Raw genomic sequence first — 12,904 nt, 5'->3', positions numbered from 1 at the left:
GGTAGTGAAGTTCAGAACACAAAGCTTTGGGCTCACTGAGAAGCTGAAGACATGATCAGTGGCACTTTATTCCTTTTCATGACGGGCAAGAGCCAAAATTGTGCTTTGCTCCGATTGAACTGGGCTTGGAAAACAGAGCACCTTGCTCTTAACTGTAGTCGAGCAATGACGCGAGTGGCTTGACAGAACCCTTGTGGAGCACTGAAAACCAGTATGACAATGTCTGTTAGCAGAGGTTATGTATGCCCTTACATCAAGCCCGTATTTCCCTCTTTTAGGGCGATGGGCGGCAGAGGTCTTGTCCATAGAAAAGAAAGGGCTGTCAGAATCTAATTGACATCACTATTCTCTCAGCACATGCTCAGTTGAGTCCTTCAGCGGTCATTAATGTGGGTCACTTTACATCTACCTGAGCTACAAAGAGTCGTATGTTTGGAATTCCCAAGAATGAAGTGGGGGAGGGTACCAAAAGCATCTAAGCTGTGCAGAGAAATATTTATAAAAACAACATATAATTTTGGGTCCTGAATCAGGATTGGGCTCAGTGATAGCTAAGCTTTGGAAGCTTCTAGAGCCTTTGTGTCCAGAGCCATAAGACTCTGAATATTTGCTGAATAGGACCCTCAGTTTTCAAACAAACGTTTCAACTATGTGAAGAGTGGTTTGTTTAGATAGAATCCGCAAGTAACAGTAACACCCTTTGGTGTTATCTATGAATTACTGGTATGGACACTAGCATTGCCCAAATTCAGATGGTGAGCCACATTCATGCCCATTTCCAGAGATTCATGGATGTAGTCTGGTTTTAATAGCAAGCCTCATAGCAATGGAAATCAGCAAGCAGTGTGATTTGCAGCTGGGTGCAGCAACCAGTTTCATTTTTATATTCAATATTTTTCAAACAAAAAAATGAATGCTGTGCTGGATATTCTTGCAAATACATTTCTTCAAGATTGATTGTCATTATACATTTATATTGTGGTCATGCCTCGAGGTACCAGTAAGGATTGGTGTCCCCTCTCACCCTGTACAAAAATCCAGGTTAACATGGTTCCTGCCCCAAAGACCTTACAATCTAAGAAACTAAAGAAGGAGCTACTGTCTGTAGGGCAAGAATGAGACAGGTACGGCAACCTTAGTGACATGATGTTCCTTCAGCAAGAAGGAGAATAAGTAGGATTGTGTTTGTATTTTATGTAGCCTGTAAATCCTCATTGCTCTTTGCAGATCCGTTTTCAACAGCTGTCTCAGTTATATAGGTAACATTGAATAAGGAAGATTTGTTCACCTCTGTATAAAATAGGTGCAGATCACAAGTGGCTCTGCCCCATAACACCCACACAGTTATCATTTTAAATTAATTTAGCAACAGATAATGCATAGGAGCTTTCTCTATAATTTGCATAGGAAATAACTGGAGTACCTTAGATGCCACTGTGTGGTAATTGCTGACAAATGTTGAAAGGTGATCACTGTACCGGGCAGTACCACACTAAGAAATCCACATCCAGGAACAAGAGCCACTGAGATAAAAAGCTACTTTCACTATATCTTCAATTGTGAATGTAATTAACTGTATAAAGCCTTTCCAGCATAGTTTAATTTCAAGGATTTAGTAAAAGCCCTAATGTTAAAACATACACATGAAAACTTGTGTACACTTTTGTCTGAACAAAATGCCTGATGCATAGTCACATTTTCCTTTGTGTCCACACACCATCTTGCATGTTCATTAGGCATTTTGGATTTGCAACTGAGCATATGCAAATACGAGTAGGTAGTCTTGAGCACATGCCTATAAGGCTGGCCCAAAATTTGCAAAAAGTGTGTCTGTTTCTGTCTTGTTAGACTTTCAACAAAAGCTGTCTGAGCGGCTCCTTGGTATCAGCAAGCCTGTGGCACAGTGACCGTATTCTAGTCTGTCATGCATGAACCTCATTTCAGGCCTGTCCTCTTTATTCAGGCAAAACTCCCATGGGGGTCAATGAATTTGGTCCTGTAAGAGAAATATTTTGATTCCTTGGCAAGTCAATGCATGCATCCCTGCTTTGAATGCAAAGCTGACAGGTGCATACTTACCCACTGTAACTACTATTCCCAGTATAGTGCCAGGATTGGTAGCTGCATAAGAACGGCCGTACTGGGTCAGACCAAAGGTCCATCTTGCCCAGTATCCTGTCTACCGACAGTGGCCAATGCCAGGTGCCCCAGAGGGAGTGAACCTAACAGGTATTGATCAAGTGATCTCTCTCTTGCCATCCTTCTCCACCCTCTGACAAACAGAGGCTAGGGACACCATTCCTTACCCATCCTGGCTAATAGCCATTAATGGACTTAACTGGATAAATTCATGGAGGTTCTCTTTTAAACGCTGTTATAGTTCTAGCCTTCACAACCTCCTTAGGCAAGGAGTTCCACAAGTTGACTGTGCGCTGTGTGAAGAACTTCTTCCTTTTATTTGTTTTAAACCTGCTGCCCATTAATTTCATTTGGTGGTCCCTAGTTCTTGTATTATGGGAATAAGTAAATAACTCTTCCTTATCTGCAGTGGAAAGGGAAACACCTGTACTGCAGAGAGGGAGAGAGAGAGACTCATGATGGATGTGAAAGTTCTCACACAGCTTCTGCATCTCCAGCATGTTAAAGGGGCACCTTTATAGACATAAGAGTTATATATTCAGTATTGCCTGCTCTCATTATTTTATCGCCATTCTCACACTATTTGGTGTTTCACTTACAGCCCCAGCTGCTGGGATCTAGAAAGCTGAGATTCTCAGGCAGTGTCATTATTGGGGCGGGGGGGAGTTTCTAGCTGGCTCAGTTATGGAGAAAGTGCTTGGAAACTTGACCTGAGTGAACCCTAAAAGGTTCAGAAACCAGAAGGCAAAGAAAAAGAACCCAACATTTATTTATTTTAACTCTCATGATTTTTTGGTGCCCAACTGAAGATGCCTGAACAGTTGGGGGTGGCAGTACTATATAAAAGATGCGCACAGTGGGTTAGCACCATACTGTGAATATTAACATTCTTCCTTTTTCATAATTGATGTGTCACCATTTATAATTTCTGTTTACCTCTGAACCCGCTTGGACAATGAAATCCACTAGATCAGTCAATTTCATATTCTGGTTCTCATGCATTAGCACAATGCTATTGTGTTTGGGGTTCCAACCCTGCAGGGCAGCAATATACTAGGTGGAGTACCCCAGAGATCATGTTTAAATTCTGCCCCAGAATTAACAGGAGAGTTGGGGTGACTACCCTTGACCCTGACACAGTCGACCCCTTTTTGAAACACTGCTCCCAGAGGTAACTTGTCACTAGGGCCCATGACAATAATCCCAACCCTCTTTTTAAAATTTTGTATATTTGCCTTGGAATGGAACAAATTGCTTCAAATGGAAGGTACAGTAATTTCCAGAATACTTCCTCAAGAGAGAAAACTCCCTCCCCAAACACATTCCTACAAGTTTTTCACTTTACTGCCACTTCAGATTATACTGTACACTTGTGCTATGCTACTTTGTACAATCAGTATAGTTTTCAGGAAATCAAACACTTCCATAAATGTGATCACTAAGAGATTATGGGTGCAATCCTGATCCCACTGATGTCCATTGGAGTTTTGCACCTCTTGCCTCATTTCCTTGGCAGAAGAGAGCATTTTTGTTTAAAGAGGAAATTAAAAGAATAAATATTTCAATCCCTCCAAGACACTCATGTTGTTGCAGGCTAGAAGGGCATTTTTGTGGAAGTTCCTTGTTAATATATGGACACCACATCACTGCTGCATATGAATTTTAACATATATTTAAAAAAAATCTCTTTTCACCGAACTTACAAAGCACTAAAAATATTTCTATTATATAGTTTTATAAAAACTCCCCCCCCTTTCATAAACAAACCATAAATGTGGGCCTAAAGTACCTGGCAGTGAATGAGTGCATATACAACTCCACTGCTGGGGCAGCAGGTGCTTCCAGAGCAGAAATCAGGCACGTAGTAGAGGAGACGCATGTGTCTCAGGATGATGGTACCAGTGCATGTGCATTTCAGCATTCTTTCCAGCTGATCCATGGATCAGCTAAGAGCAGTAAACGTGAAAAAGGTAATGACAGCCTGTTACACAAGGGCCTGATCTAACTCCCACTGGAGAAAACAGAAAGAGTCCCACTGGCTTCAGCAGAAGTTGGATCAATCCCACAGAGAGGCATGAAAGGAAAGAGATCCAAAGAATTACAAGAAGACTAAGTGGATGAGAGTCATTCTCCATACAGGGGTGGGCATCACTGAAAAACAGGTACATTTCCTTCAGGGGAATTTAGAAGGAGTTTTAAACCTAGGATTATATAGACCCATATTATCACACAAGATATAAACCAAGAGGTACATGTCACACCAACACCACTCAGCAATGTTAAAACATTAAGGGGGCCTATTTGCCATAAAACCAAAATTGCTGGAAATGTGCTTAAGCTTAAAACATCAACTGATTAAAAAAAAAAATCAGGATTTTTAATTTATTTTTTTTGTTTGACCCAATTAGAAATATAGTGCAATTTAGTGTATTGTTAAAACATTTTGTGTTTCAACTGGAGAGAAAAAAATAGAAGAACTTAAACTAGGCTGAAACCAACAGAATTGTTCTCAATTCAATGTTCTTACCTTCTGTTTAGAACAATGCACTGTAAAATGACTGCACCTTAGAATCAAATGGGGGGAAAATGGCATTATTATAAGGAAAAAAATGTAGAGTGAGCAATGCATAATATAGTAGAATTTAATAAAAGCACTTGTGCAGGTGAAAACGGAAGCAGAACAGGATATATAACAGATGTTTAAAGCTTTCTCTTTCTGCTGTAATTAATGAAGGTCCTTGCTTGCATCTTAATTCTGTTCTGAAGTGACAAACTTTACAGCATGTGAACAAAGCTGTGTAAATGTGAATAATACTGTGTAAATGGAACTGTGACATTTATGGACATTGCTGAATGTCTTCAAGAATTGCATTAAAAGGTGATTTCTAATACAGTGGGTTGGGCAAGGAACTACAGTTGGAAGCACTCCAGGGTCCTGCAATTCTCTGAAAGGACCGCCATCTCCATGAAGGCACATGAAATTTATGAATCCAAATGGTAATGATGGACCTCATACAGGAAGACCCATCTCAGCTGCTAACTAAGCATTAACGGACCTGGCACAGAGGAGAAGAACACAAAGGGGACTGTAAGCATCTGGGATGTTTGTTTGTTTTGTCTGTTTCTTTTAGTTCCTTTTTTCCTTTGGCCAAACTCAGACATCCCTAAAACTGGAATGTTTTAGTCAGTTGCATGCTGGCCAGTTGTCATTTTTTTAAATACTCATCGCAAAGGTATGTAAAGGGACCAGTATAGTTTTGATATACAGTAACTTTGATTTTACTACACATGAACATTGTATTCTACTTTACTATTTCTTGTTCAATGAGTAGTCCTGTCATGTCTATGTTTCATGTCTAATTTTGGAAAGTAGAGCCACATCTTTATCAGGACTTGTTCAGTTAGCTGGATCTTATCTTTGTTTAGTAGAGATAATGCATGATTCCTTTGCAGGAATGGTTTGAGGGATAAAGTAAATAAATTTAAAATTTCTTAATTTTATAAAAAGTATATCATTCTTCTAAACACAAGTAAAATGTACTTTGATTTATTTATATAGCGCTAGTCTATACAAATAATTTTGTTCTTAAGACATTGTGCAATTGTTATTTATTCCTATTTTGTATTTATATATTAAAGTTTAAGTGAATGTTTAAAGAACTCACATGTAATACTTTAGAGATGTTTTAATTCAGTGTTTATCAACAGGAAGCAATGGAAACGTCTCTAGTACAGTTCTGAACATTCATTTTTCAAACAAAATGGGCATGGAGCTCACGTTGTAGATTAAGTAAAAGACACAATATCACACAAATAGGGTGTTCAAAGAGGAAAATCAGAAGGCTACAAAAAGCTTTCTGCAGAGTGAAGCATAATTTCCTAGCAATTTAAGGGCATCCTGACTTTGCTCTATCCACCATATTTCAGATTTTCATGTAATTTTCAAAGTGGCAAAGTATGATTTTCTTGTTTAAATTAACCAGACCGGTATTCTTCCTGTCAGAGCTTGACATGCAGCCCAGGGAAATTGCCAGCTGTGCTGAGGTAGAGTGTAGACACGTATGGAAAAGAGTGTATAGAAATAAGAAACTGGCATGACTAAGTAAGTTATACCTAGCAGCATAGGCGACACGTAGAGGGAGGACATGCAGATTTCTGCTTGGCCTGCCAGGGGACAGGGGCACGGGGGAAGAGGGGCTCTGTCCTTCTCCCACTGCACCTGCCCCCTGGCATGTTCAGCCCCTGTCCCTGGCAGCCGGGTCCAGGCGTGGAGTGGAAGGGGCGGGACCAGCTGCTTCTCATGTTGGCTGCTCTGGGTTGCTGCTTTATGTGGCACAGCAGCTGCCTGTGAGAGCCCAGCTGGGGAGGTGGCAGCTTCTGCTTCCTGCCTGGGCCCGGCTGCCAGGGACAGGGGCCCAAAGAGCCAGAATCCCCTCTCCCCTCAGCATGTTTCCAGCTCGCTTGGCCCCATCCCTGGCAGCTGGGCCCAGGGGGGAGCAGACGCCACTGCCTCCCCAGCCGGGCTTCCTCTCAAGCAGCTGCCATGCTGCATAGCGTAGCGACCCTGAGCAGCCACCTTCAGCCATGTGAGAAGCGGCTCTGTTCCGCTCCCTGCCCAAGCCCGGCTGCCAGGTGAGTGGCCGAATGTGCCGGGGGGGGGGTAGGGGGGAAACGTGGTGGGAGAAGGACAGAGCTCTCCCACCCCCTGCAGGTAACTTTGGTGGGACAGGGAGAACGCGGCAGTCCCCAGGCTGGGCACAGGGTGGGGGGTTGCTAGGGAAGGCACTGAGAGCAAGTTCCCGGAGATGTGTGCTCCCCTCTCCTGTGGCCCCAGCCCCCCCAGGAGATGGCGGGATAGGCTGCCTTGACCCAGAGAGGTGGGGCTGGAAGTTCCTCCCAGAGGAGACACATGGGGCAATCACATGTCCTCCCCTTTACATTGTCCCCCACCCAGTATCAGGCGGCACGAGTCATCTATGCCTAGCAGGGCCACATGCTTGTCATATTCCACACCTAGTGATGTTCCATTCACATCAATGAGAGTTCTACACATGCATGACTGATCCAGTGTTGAACCTGATTAAACAGGAATCCATCGGGCAAGCTCGCCGTTAACTCATTTGGAAGATCTGTACCCACCTGCTTCCGCTACATTAATGGACTAGTCCCCAGAATGTAAGTTCTGTGGATGTAGAATAGCAATTTAAAAACAACTTTGTATAACACTGCTCTTTCAGCTATTTGAAAATCCCAGGAATACAAGGAAGAATTTAGAGCAGAATTGTAGTTTTGAAGTTTACACTGTATTTAATCATAATCCAAAAAAAGATCAGGACCCCATTGTGCTAGGAGCTATACAAGCACATAAAAAGATACAATCTCTGCTCCAAACAGCTTACAATCTAAGGGGACAAGAGATATACAGTGGTGGTGGGAGAAAGATATAATTCAATAAATACAACATCTATATACACACACATTTGCTTTTCCTCCCAAACTATAAATAAAGTAAGTGCCAGCTATCCCCATCTGCCTCTCAAGCCATTATTAACTGGCTGATACAGACATCACAGCAGAGAGATATTTGAAGAAGAGCACTTACGGATCAGTTGAAATCATATGTCTCTTTAAATAATATACTATAAATAGACAGCACTGAAAACTGATATCACATTAAATGTTTTGGTGTTTACTATTTCTATTTTAAAACTACTATCTTCTTTCAACAGATATTCCCACATTGTCCACAGTTTGAGCATTTGCATTCAGACTGCAGACTTGAAACAGACAAAGTACCTTATGTTTTGGGTGCCCGGAAGAATTTGTGACTATGAAAGACTTTACTAGCCACTTGTTTGCCACTTTCAGTTCATTACTAGTGCTGTATGTCATCAGCACTTGAAATACCTTATTCCAAAGCAAATAAAACACTTCACAGTAATATTAAATATGAACAGTCAAGAAATCCTACAGAGTTAATATTTAGTTAAATGAAAAATCAGTGAGAACAAACACACCTTGGTCCAAACATTAAACTTCAGAAATTTATGCACTGGGGATGAATGTGGCTCTCTACATTTAGACAATGGGAAAGTAAGTAGATTCCGAGTATCAACAAACAATGAGTTCCACGAAGAGCCTCAAGTGATACAATTGGAGAGAAGACACAAGATGAAATTTATGAGTGACCTGAGCCAAAGGCCAGTAGGATAAGAAATCAGGAACTCCAAAAGATAACTTCGACACTGTTTAAGAACATAAGAACTGCCATACTGGGTCAAACTAAAGATCCATCTAGCCCACTATCCTGTCTTCCAACAGTGGCCAATGCCAGGTGCCCCAGAGGGAATGAACAGAACAGGTAATCATCAAGTGATCCATTCCCTGTTGCCCATTTCCAGCTTCTGGCAAACAGAGGCTAGGGACACCATCCCTGCCCATCCTGGCTAATAACCACTGATGAACTTATCTAGTTCTTTTTTGAACCCTGTTATAGTAACAGGGTTGGCCTTCACAACATCCTCTGGCAATGAGTTCCATAGGTTGACTATGCATTGTGTGAAAAAAATACTTTCTTTTGTTTGTTTTAAACCTGCTGCCTATTAATTTCATTTGGTGACCCCTAATTCTTGTGTCATGAGGAGAAGTAAACAACACTTCCTTATTTACTTTACCATGCCAGTCATGATTTTCTAGACTTCTATCATATCCCCCCTTAGTCATCTCTTTTCCAAGCTGAAAAGTCCCAGTCTTATTAATCTCTCCTCATATGGAAGCTCTTCCATACCCTTAATCATTTTTGTTGCCCTTTTCTGAACCTTTCCAATTCCAATATAGCTTTTTTGAGATGGGGTGACCCGATCTGCACACAGTATTCAAGATGTGGGCATGCCATGGATTTATATAGAGGCAATATGATATTTTCTGTCTTCTTATCTACCCCTTTCCTAATGAATCCCAACATTTTATTCACTTTTTTGACTGCTGCTGCACATTAAGTGGATGTTTTCAGAGAACTATCCACAATGACTCCACGATCTCTTTGAGTGGTAACAGCTAATTTAGACCCCATCATTTTATGTGTATAGTTGGGATTATGTTTTTCAATATGCATTACTTTGTATTTATCAACATTGAATTTCATCTGCCATTTTGTTGCCCAGTCACCTAGTTTTGTGAGAAAGCTTACTCTGAATTGGCAAACACTTATAATTAATATGAAATTTGATGAGCAACCAGTACATTTTGGATAGGATTGAGGTGATATGATGGAATCACCTGCTCCAAGCAGGAATATAAACAGCTGAATTTTGTATTGTTTATAGACCACTACTCAAACAAGTTGAAATGCTAGTAAGAGCATTCCAATAATCAGTATAAGAAAGCCACAAAAGGATGGATCAGACGCTCTGTCTCTGAAGGAAGGAGAAGGGCAGTACAATGTGTGATTTTTAATTGGCTTTTTTCAGGAAACTGGGTGACATATTGTTCTGTCACATACTAGATCCATTCACAGCTGAAACCGTTGTGCCTGAGCAAGAGAATTTGCTATGGTAGAAACCAGCAGCTGTTTGCAATACGTATAATATACAAATTGTGTATAATACGATTTGCAGTGCATATTCTATAGGGAACAAACAAAAATATGACATGCTTTGCAACAAAATCAGCAGACTGATTAGGTCTAAATCATGCACTGGCACAACTTCTGCAAGTAGAAAGTCCCCATGATTGTGTCTGAGAGCTGAAATTGTCCCATAGTGGAACATTAACCAAAAAAACCAGTGCATTTGAAGTAACATGTAATCTTCCTGATCCATGTCTTTATACTGATTTGCCATTCTAACATAGTGCCCAGTAATCTACTGGATGTATTTAGAAATGTTTGCCATTTCACATTTAATTAACCACATGTCCCAATTTGGCACACAGAGTCATTAAAAAGGTCATCGATTTAAACCCAATGTGATAAAACTTGGAATCATTTAATAATTTGCAAACAACATTTAATTACTTTAGTGTTCCAATACAAATATGAATGGGGTTTATAATACTGGGAAAACTTGTAAGTGTTCCATTGGATATAATTTTAGGCCACATTGTCTGTTAAGAAACTAAGAGCCTAACAAAAGTCGTTAGCAATATTAAGTGATCCGTTAAGATGTACTGTTTCTCAGCACATTGAGAATCACCAGTCTGCTAACTCATCTGTACAGCATTTTACCCATGAAACAAATGGACAATCGCAGACCATTTTTGTGTGGAAAATAGTCCTTTAAAAAAGTTTAAAGCTTTACTATTGTCCATCTAGCAGACTGTAGGAATCCATCTCTAATGTGTCACTTCTGGTGGTTAGTCATATCCTGTTAACTAATAAATGCATATCTAAGACATCAGGTTAGTAGAGCTCAGCTCACAACTTCAAAAAAAAAAATTGAAAAAAAATCTTCATTTAAAAAATACCCAAATATTCCAAAAGGGTATTTTAAACTACTTTCTCTTTCTAAAAATGATGATTTTTTATTTATGAAATCAACAGATAAATATTAATAAACAAACAAATAGTATTTTAAAAATATTAACTGCTTATTTAAACTAAATTGTGTGAATTCAAAACTCACCAGTCGTTCTGTTTCCCAATCAAACTCTTGCCAGGAAACATTTGCTATTCTGCAAAAGAAAAACCCCTCATGATCACAGCTCTGATATTTCCTCACTCCTAAAACACTACTGTTCTGATATGGTAGCATTTTATCCCCACTTTACACTGGTGACTCCCATATAGCACAGGGCACCAAAGAATCAGGCTCAATGTATTATAAAGCTTTGCTCTCTCTGTTTGTAGCCCTGCTAGCCTGGACACCTGCACTCAGGGGAGTCTCACTGACTTCCATAGAACTCCACATAGATGCAGGGGTTTTCACTAGCACAGTCTGATACAGGATAAGGGCCCTGGGTGAAATTCACCTGCATGCAAGTCTGTATTCAGCACTTGAGCCTAAATGCTGGGTTAACATAGCATCAAGGGTATTGAATGGGCTCTCTGCTCTTGGATGCATTTTGCCACAAAAGTCTTATGAATAAATGAAGCCTTCACCCCAAATGAAGAGAAAAATCAATGAGTTATGGGAACTGAAGCTACCTGAGGATCACAGCAGATTCATGTGATTACACCTATTAAAATAGAGGGCACTTTGTTGTTCTGTAATTAAAACAAAATCAGGCAATCGCCAGTAATGAACTACTCTCTAAACTGATGGTTTGCACAAAGGCTAGGAGAATGCTCATACAGTATGTAAGGTCAAGATCAATGTTCTGATCATTTCCAAAAGGTCCTGGGAATGTCAGATCATGATCAAATTTAGCACAAAAGCAGTTTAATACAGAAAACAAATAATTCACATTATGGACCCGGCTGTTGCGTTAAGAAACCACACTCCTTTGTTTTTCTCACTATTCTCCATCTTTTTCCTCTTTATTTCCCTTTGTCTTTCTACAGCTATTCCTCACTCTCTCAAGACTGTTTTTTCTTACCTCTGGACACTTTAAACCAGTGGTTAAAGTGAGCTGAAACATGAAGAAAGGGGGGCCTGCTCCCCCAAGCCAGAGAAAGGAGAAGGGAGCACTGTTCCTCCCACCCTTAGTTTACCCTAATCCTACTTTGAACTTAATACATTGGACCAAATTCTCACTTACATCAGCAGGGCCCCACTGAAATCAACAGGGTTGCACAAGCCCCCCAAAAGTAATAAAGATTCAAATGAAACACTACCCCTGTTTTTCTCTGCTTCTCTTATATTCTTTTGCACACACTCTCTCTCAGTTTCTTTAGTGGAGTAGCCCAATCCACAAAAAGCCCAAGGTGCTGGGCCTGAGAAGAGATTATCCTAAGTATATCAACACTAATCCTTAAGGAAATATCACTTAGAGATCCAAAAGGCAAACTACGTGCAGGAGTGCTTCCCTTTGTTTTCCTATTCAGTGTTCTATAGAAACAGAAACCTGGGCACCTTCTTGTCTCAGAGAAGAATGTCCCTACAAAAGGAAACATCTTCAGAGGTCTAGGTTTCCTTAGAAAATACAGCATTGCTTGTATATTGCTGGCAGCAGCCTTCGGAGTCAGGTGAGTGAGCTTCGTGTCATAACTTGGCACAGCACCACATCATGGCAGGAATGCAGTACTGCACGATTCCACAGCCATAAATAGAGAACTGCAAGTTCCCAGCTGTATCATATTTTGTTGTGTTTCATTTTCTTATCTCTGTTGTGTAGATAGTGTTGGTGCCCTGGCTTCCTGCTAGCCAGAGGAGGCTAAGAGGGCTGTATTATTAATAATATGGTTTTAGTAGGTCTCTGCTTGTGTGTTTTGTTTTAAAGAAAATAATAAGCTACGGTTTAAAAAAATGCATGGCAAGATGGAGGTGGATGACTGGCGAAAGCCAGAGGCAGGCTGAGCCAGGGGCACAGTTTCCAGCTCCAAAGTAACTTAGAACCAGGGCCAGCTCCAGGCACCAGGCACCCAAGCTGGTGCTTGGGGCGGCACCTGGAGGGGGGCGGCGCGGCGCTCCGGCCGCCGAGGAGAGCGGGGCCACAGCCGGGCTCGCCGCCCTCCCCCCCGGCGCTCTGGCCGCCCTCCCCCCCGCGCCCTCCCCCCGCCCCAGCCGGGGCTCGCCGCCCTCTCGCCGCCCTGCCCCCGGCGCTCTGGCCGCCGGGGGGAGAGCCGAGCCCCCGCCGGGGCTCGCCGCCCTTGCCCCGGGGGGGGGGG

The 12,904-nt window shown here is 41.6% G+C and overlaps 1 protein-coding gene across 1 annotated transcript in view; it reads left to right on the top strand.

Annotated features, from left to right (window-relative positions):
• Nucleotides 1-5,691, top strand: part of SYT9 (synaptotagmin 9) — a 119,171-nt gene extending 113,480 nt beyond the window's left edge. Inside the window, exon 7 of the mRNA XM_026651522.1 lies at nt 5,034-5,691. Coding sequence (XP_026507307.1) covers nt 5,034-5,108 — 75 coding nt within the window. The 3' untranslated portion in view covers nt 5,109-5,691. The remainder of the gene's footprint in view (nt 1-5,033) is intronic.
• The last annotated feature ends 7,213 nt before the right edge of the window (nt 5,692-12,904 follow it).

This window comes from Terrapene carolina, unplaced genomic scaffold, assembly GCF_002925995.2.
Source record: "Terrapene carolina triunguis isolate 2854851 unplaced genomic scaffold, T_m_triunguis-2.0 Scaffold96, whole genome shotgun sequence".
Taxonomy (NCBI): domain Eukaryota; kingdom Metazoa; phylum Chordata; order Testudines; family Emydidae; genus Terrapene; species Terrapene triunguis.
The sequence above is the reverse complement of the archived record's forward strand: the minus strand, read 5'-3'. Positions and strand labels throughout refer to the sequence as shown.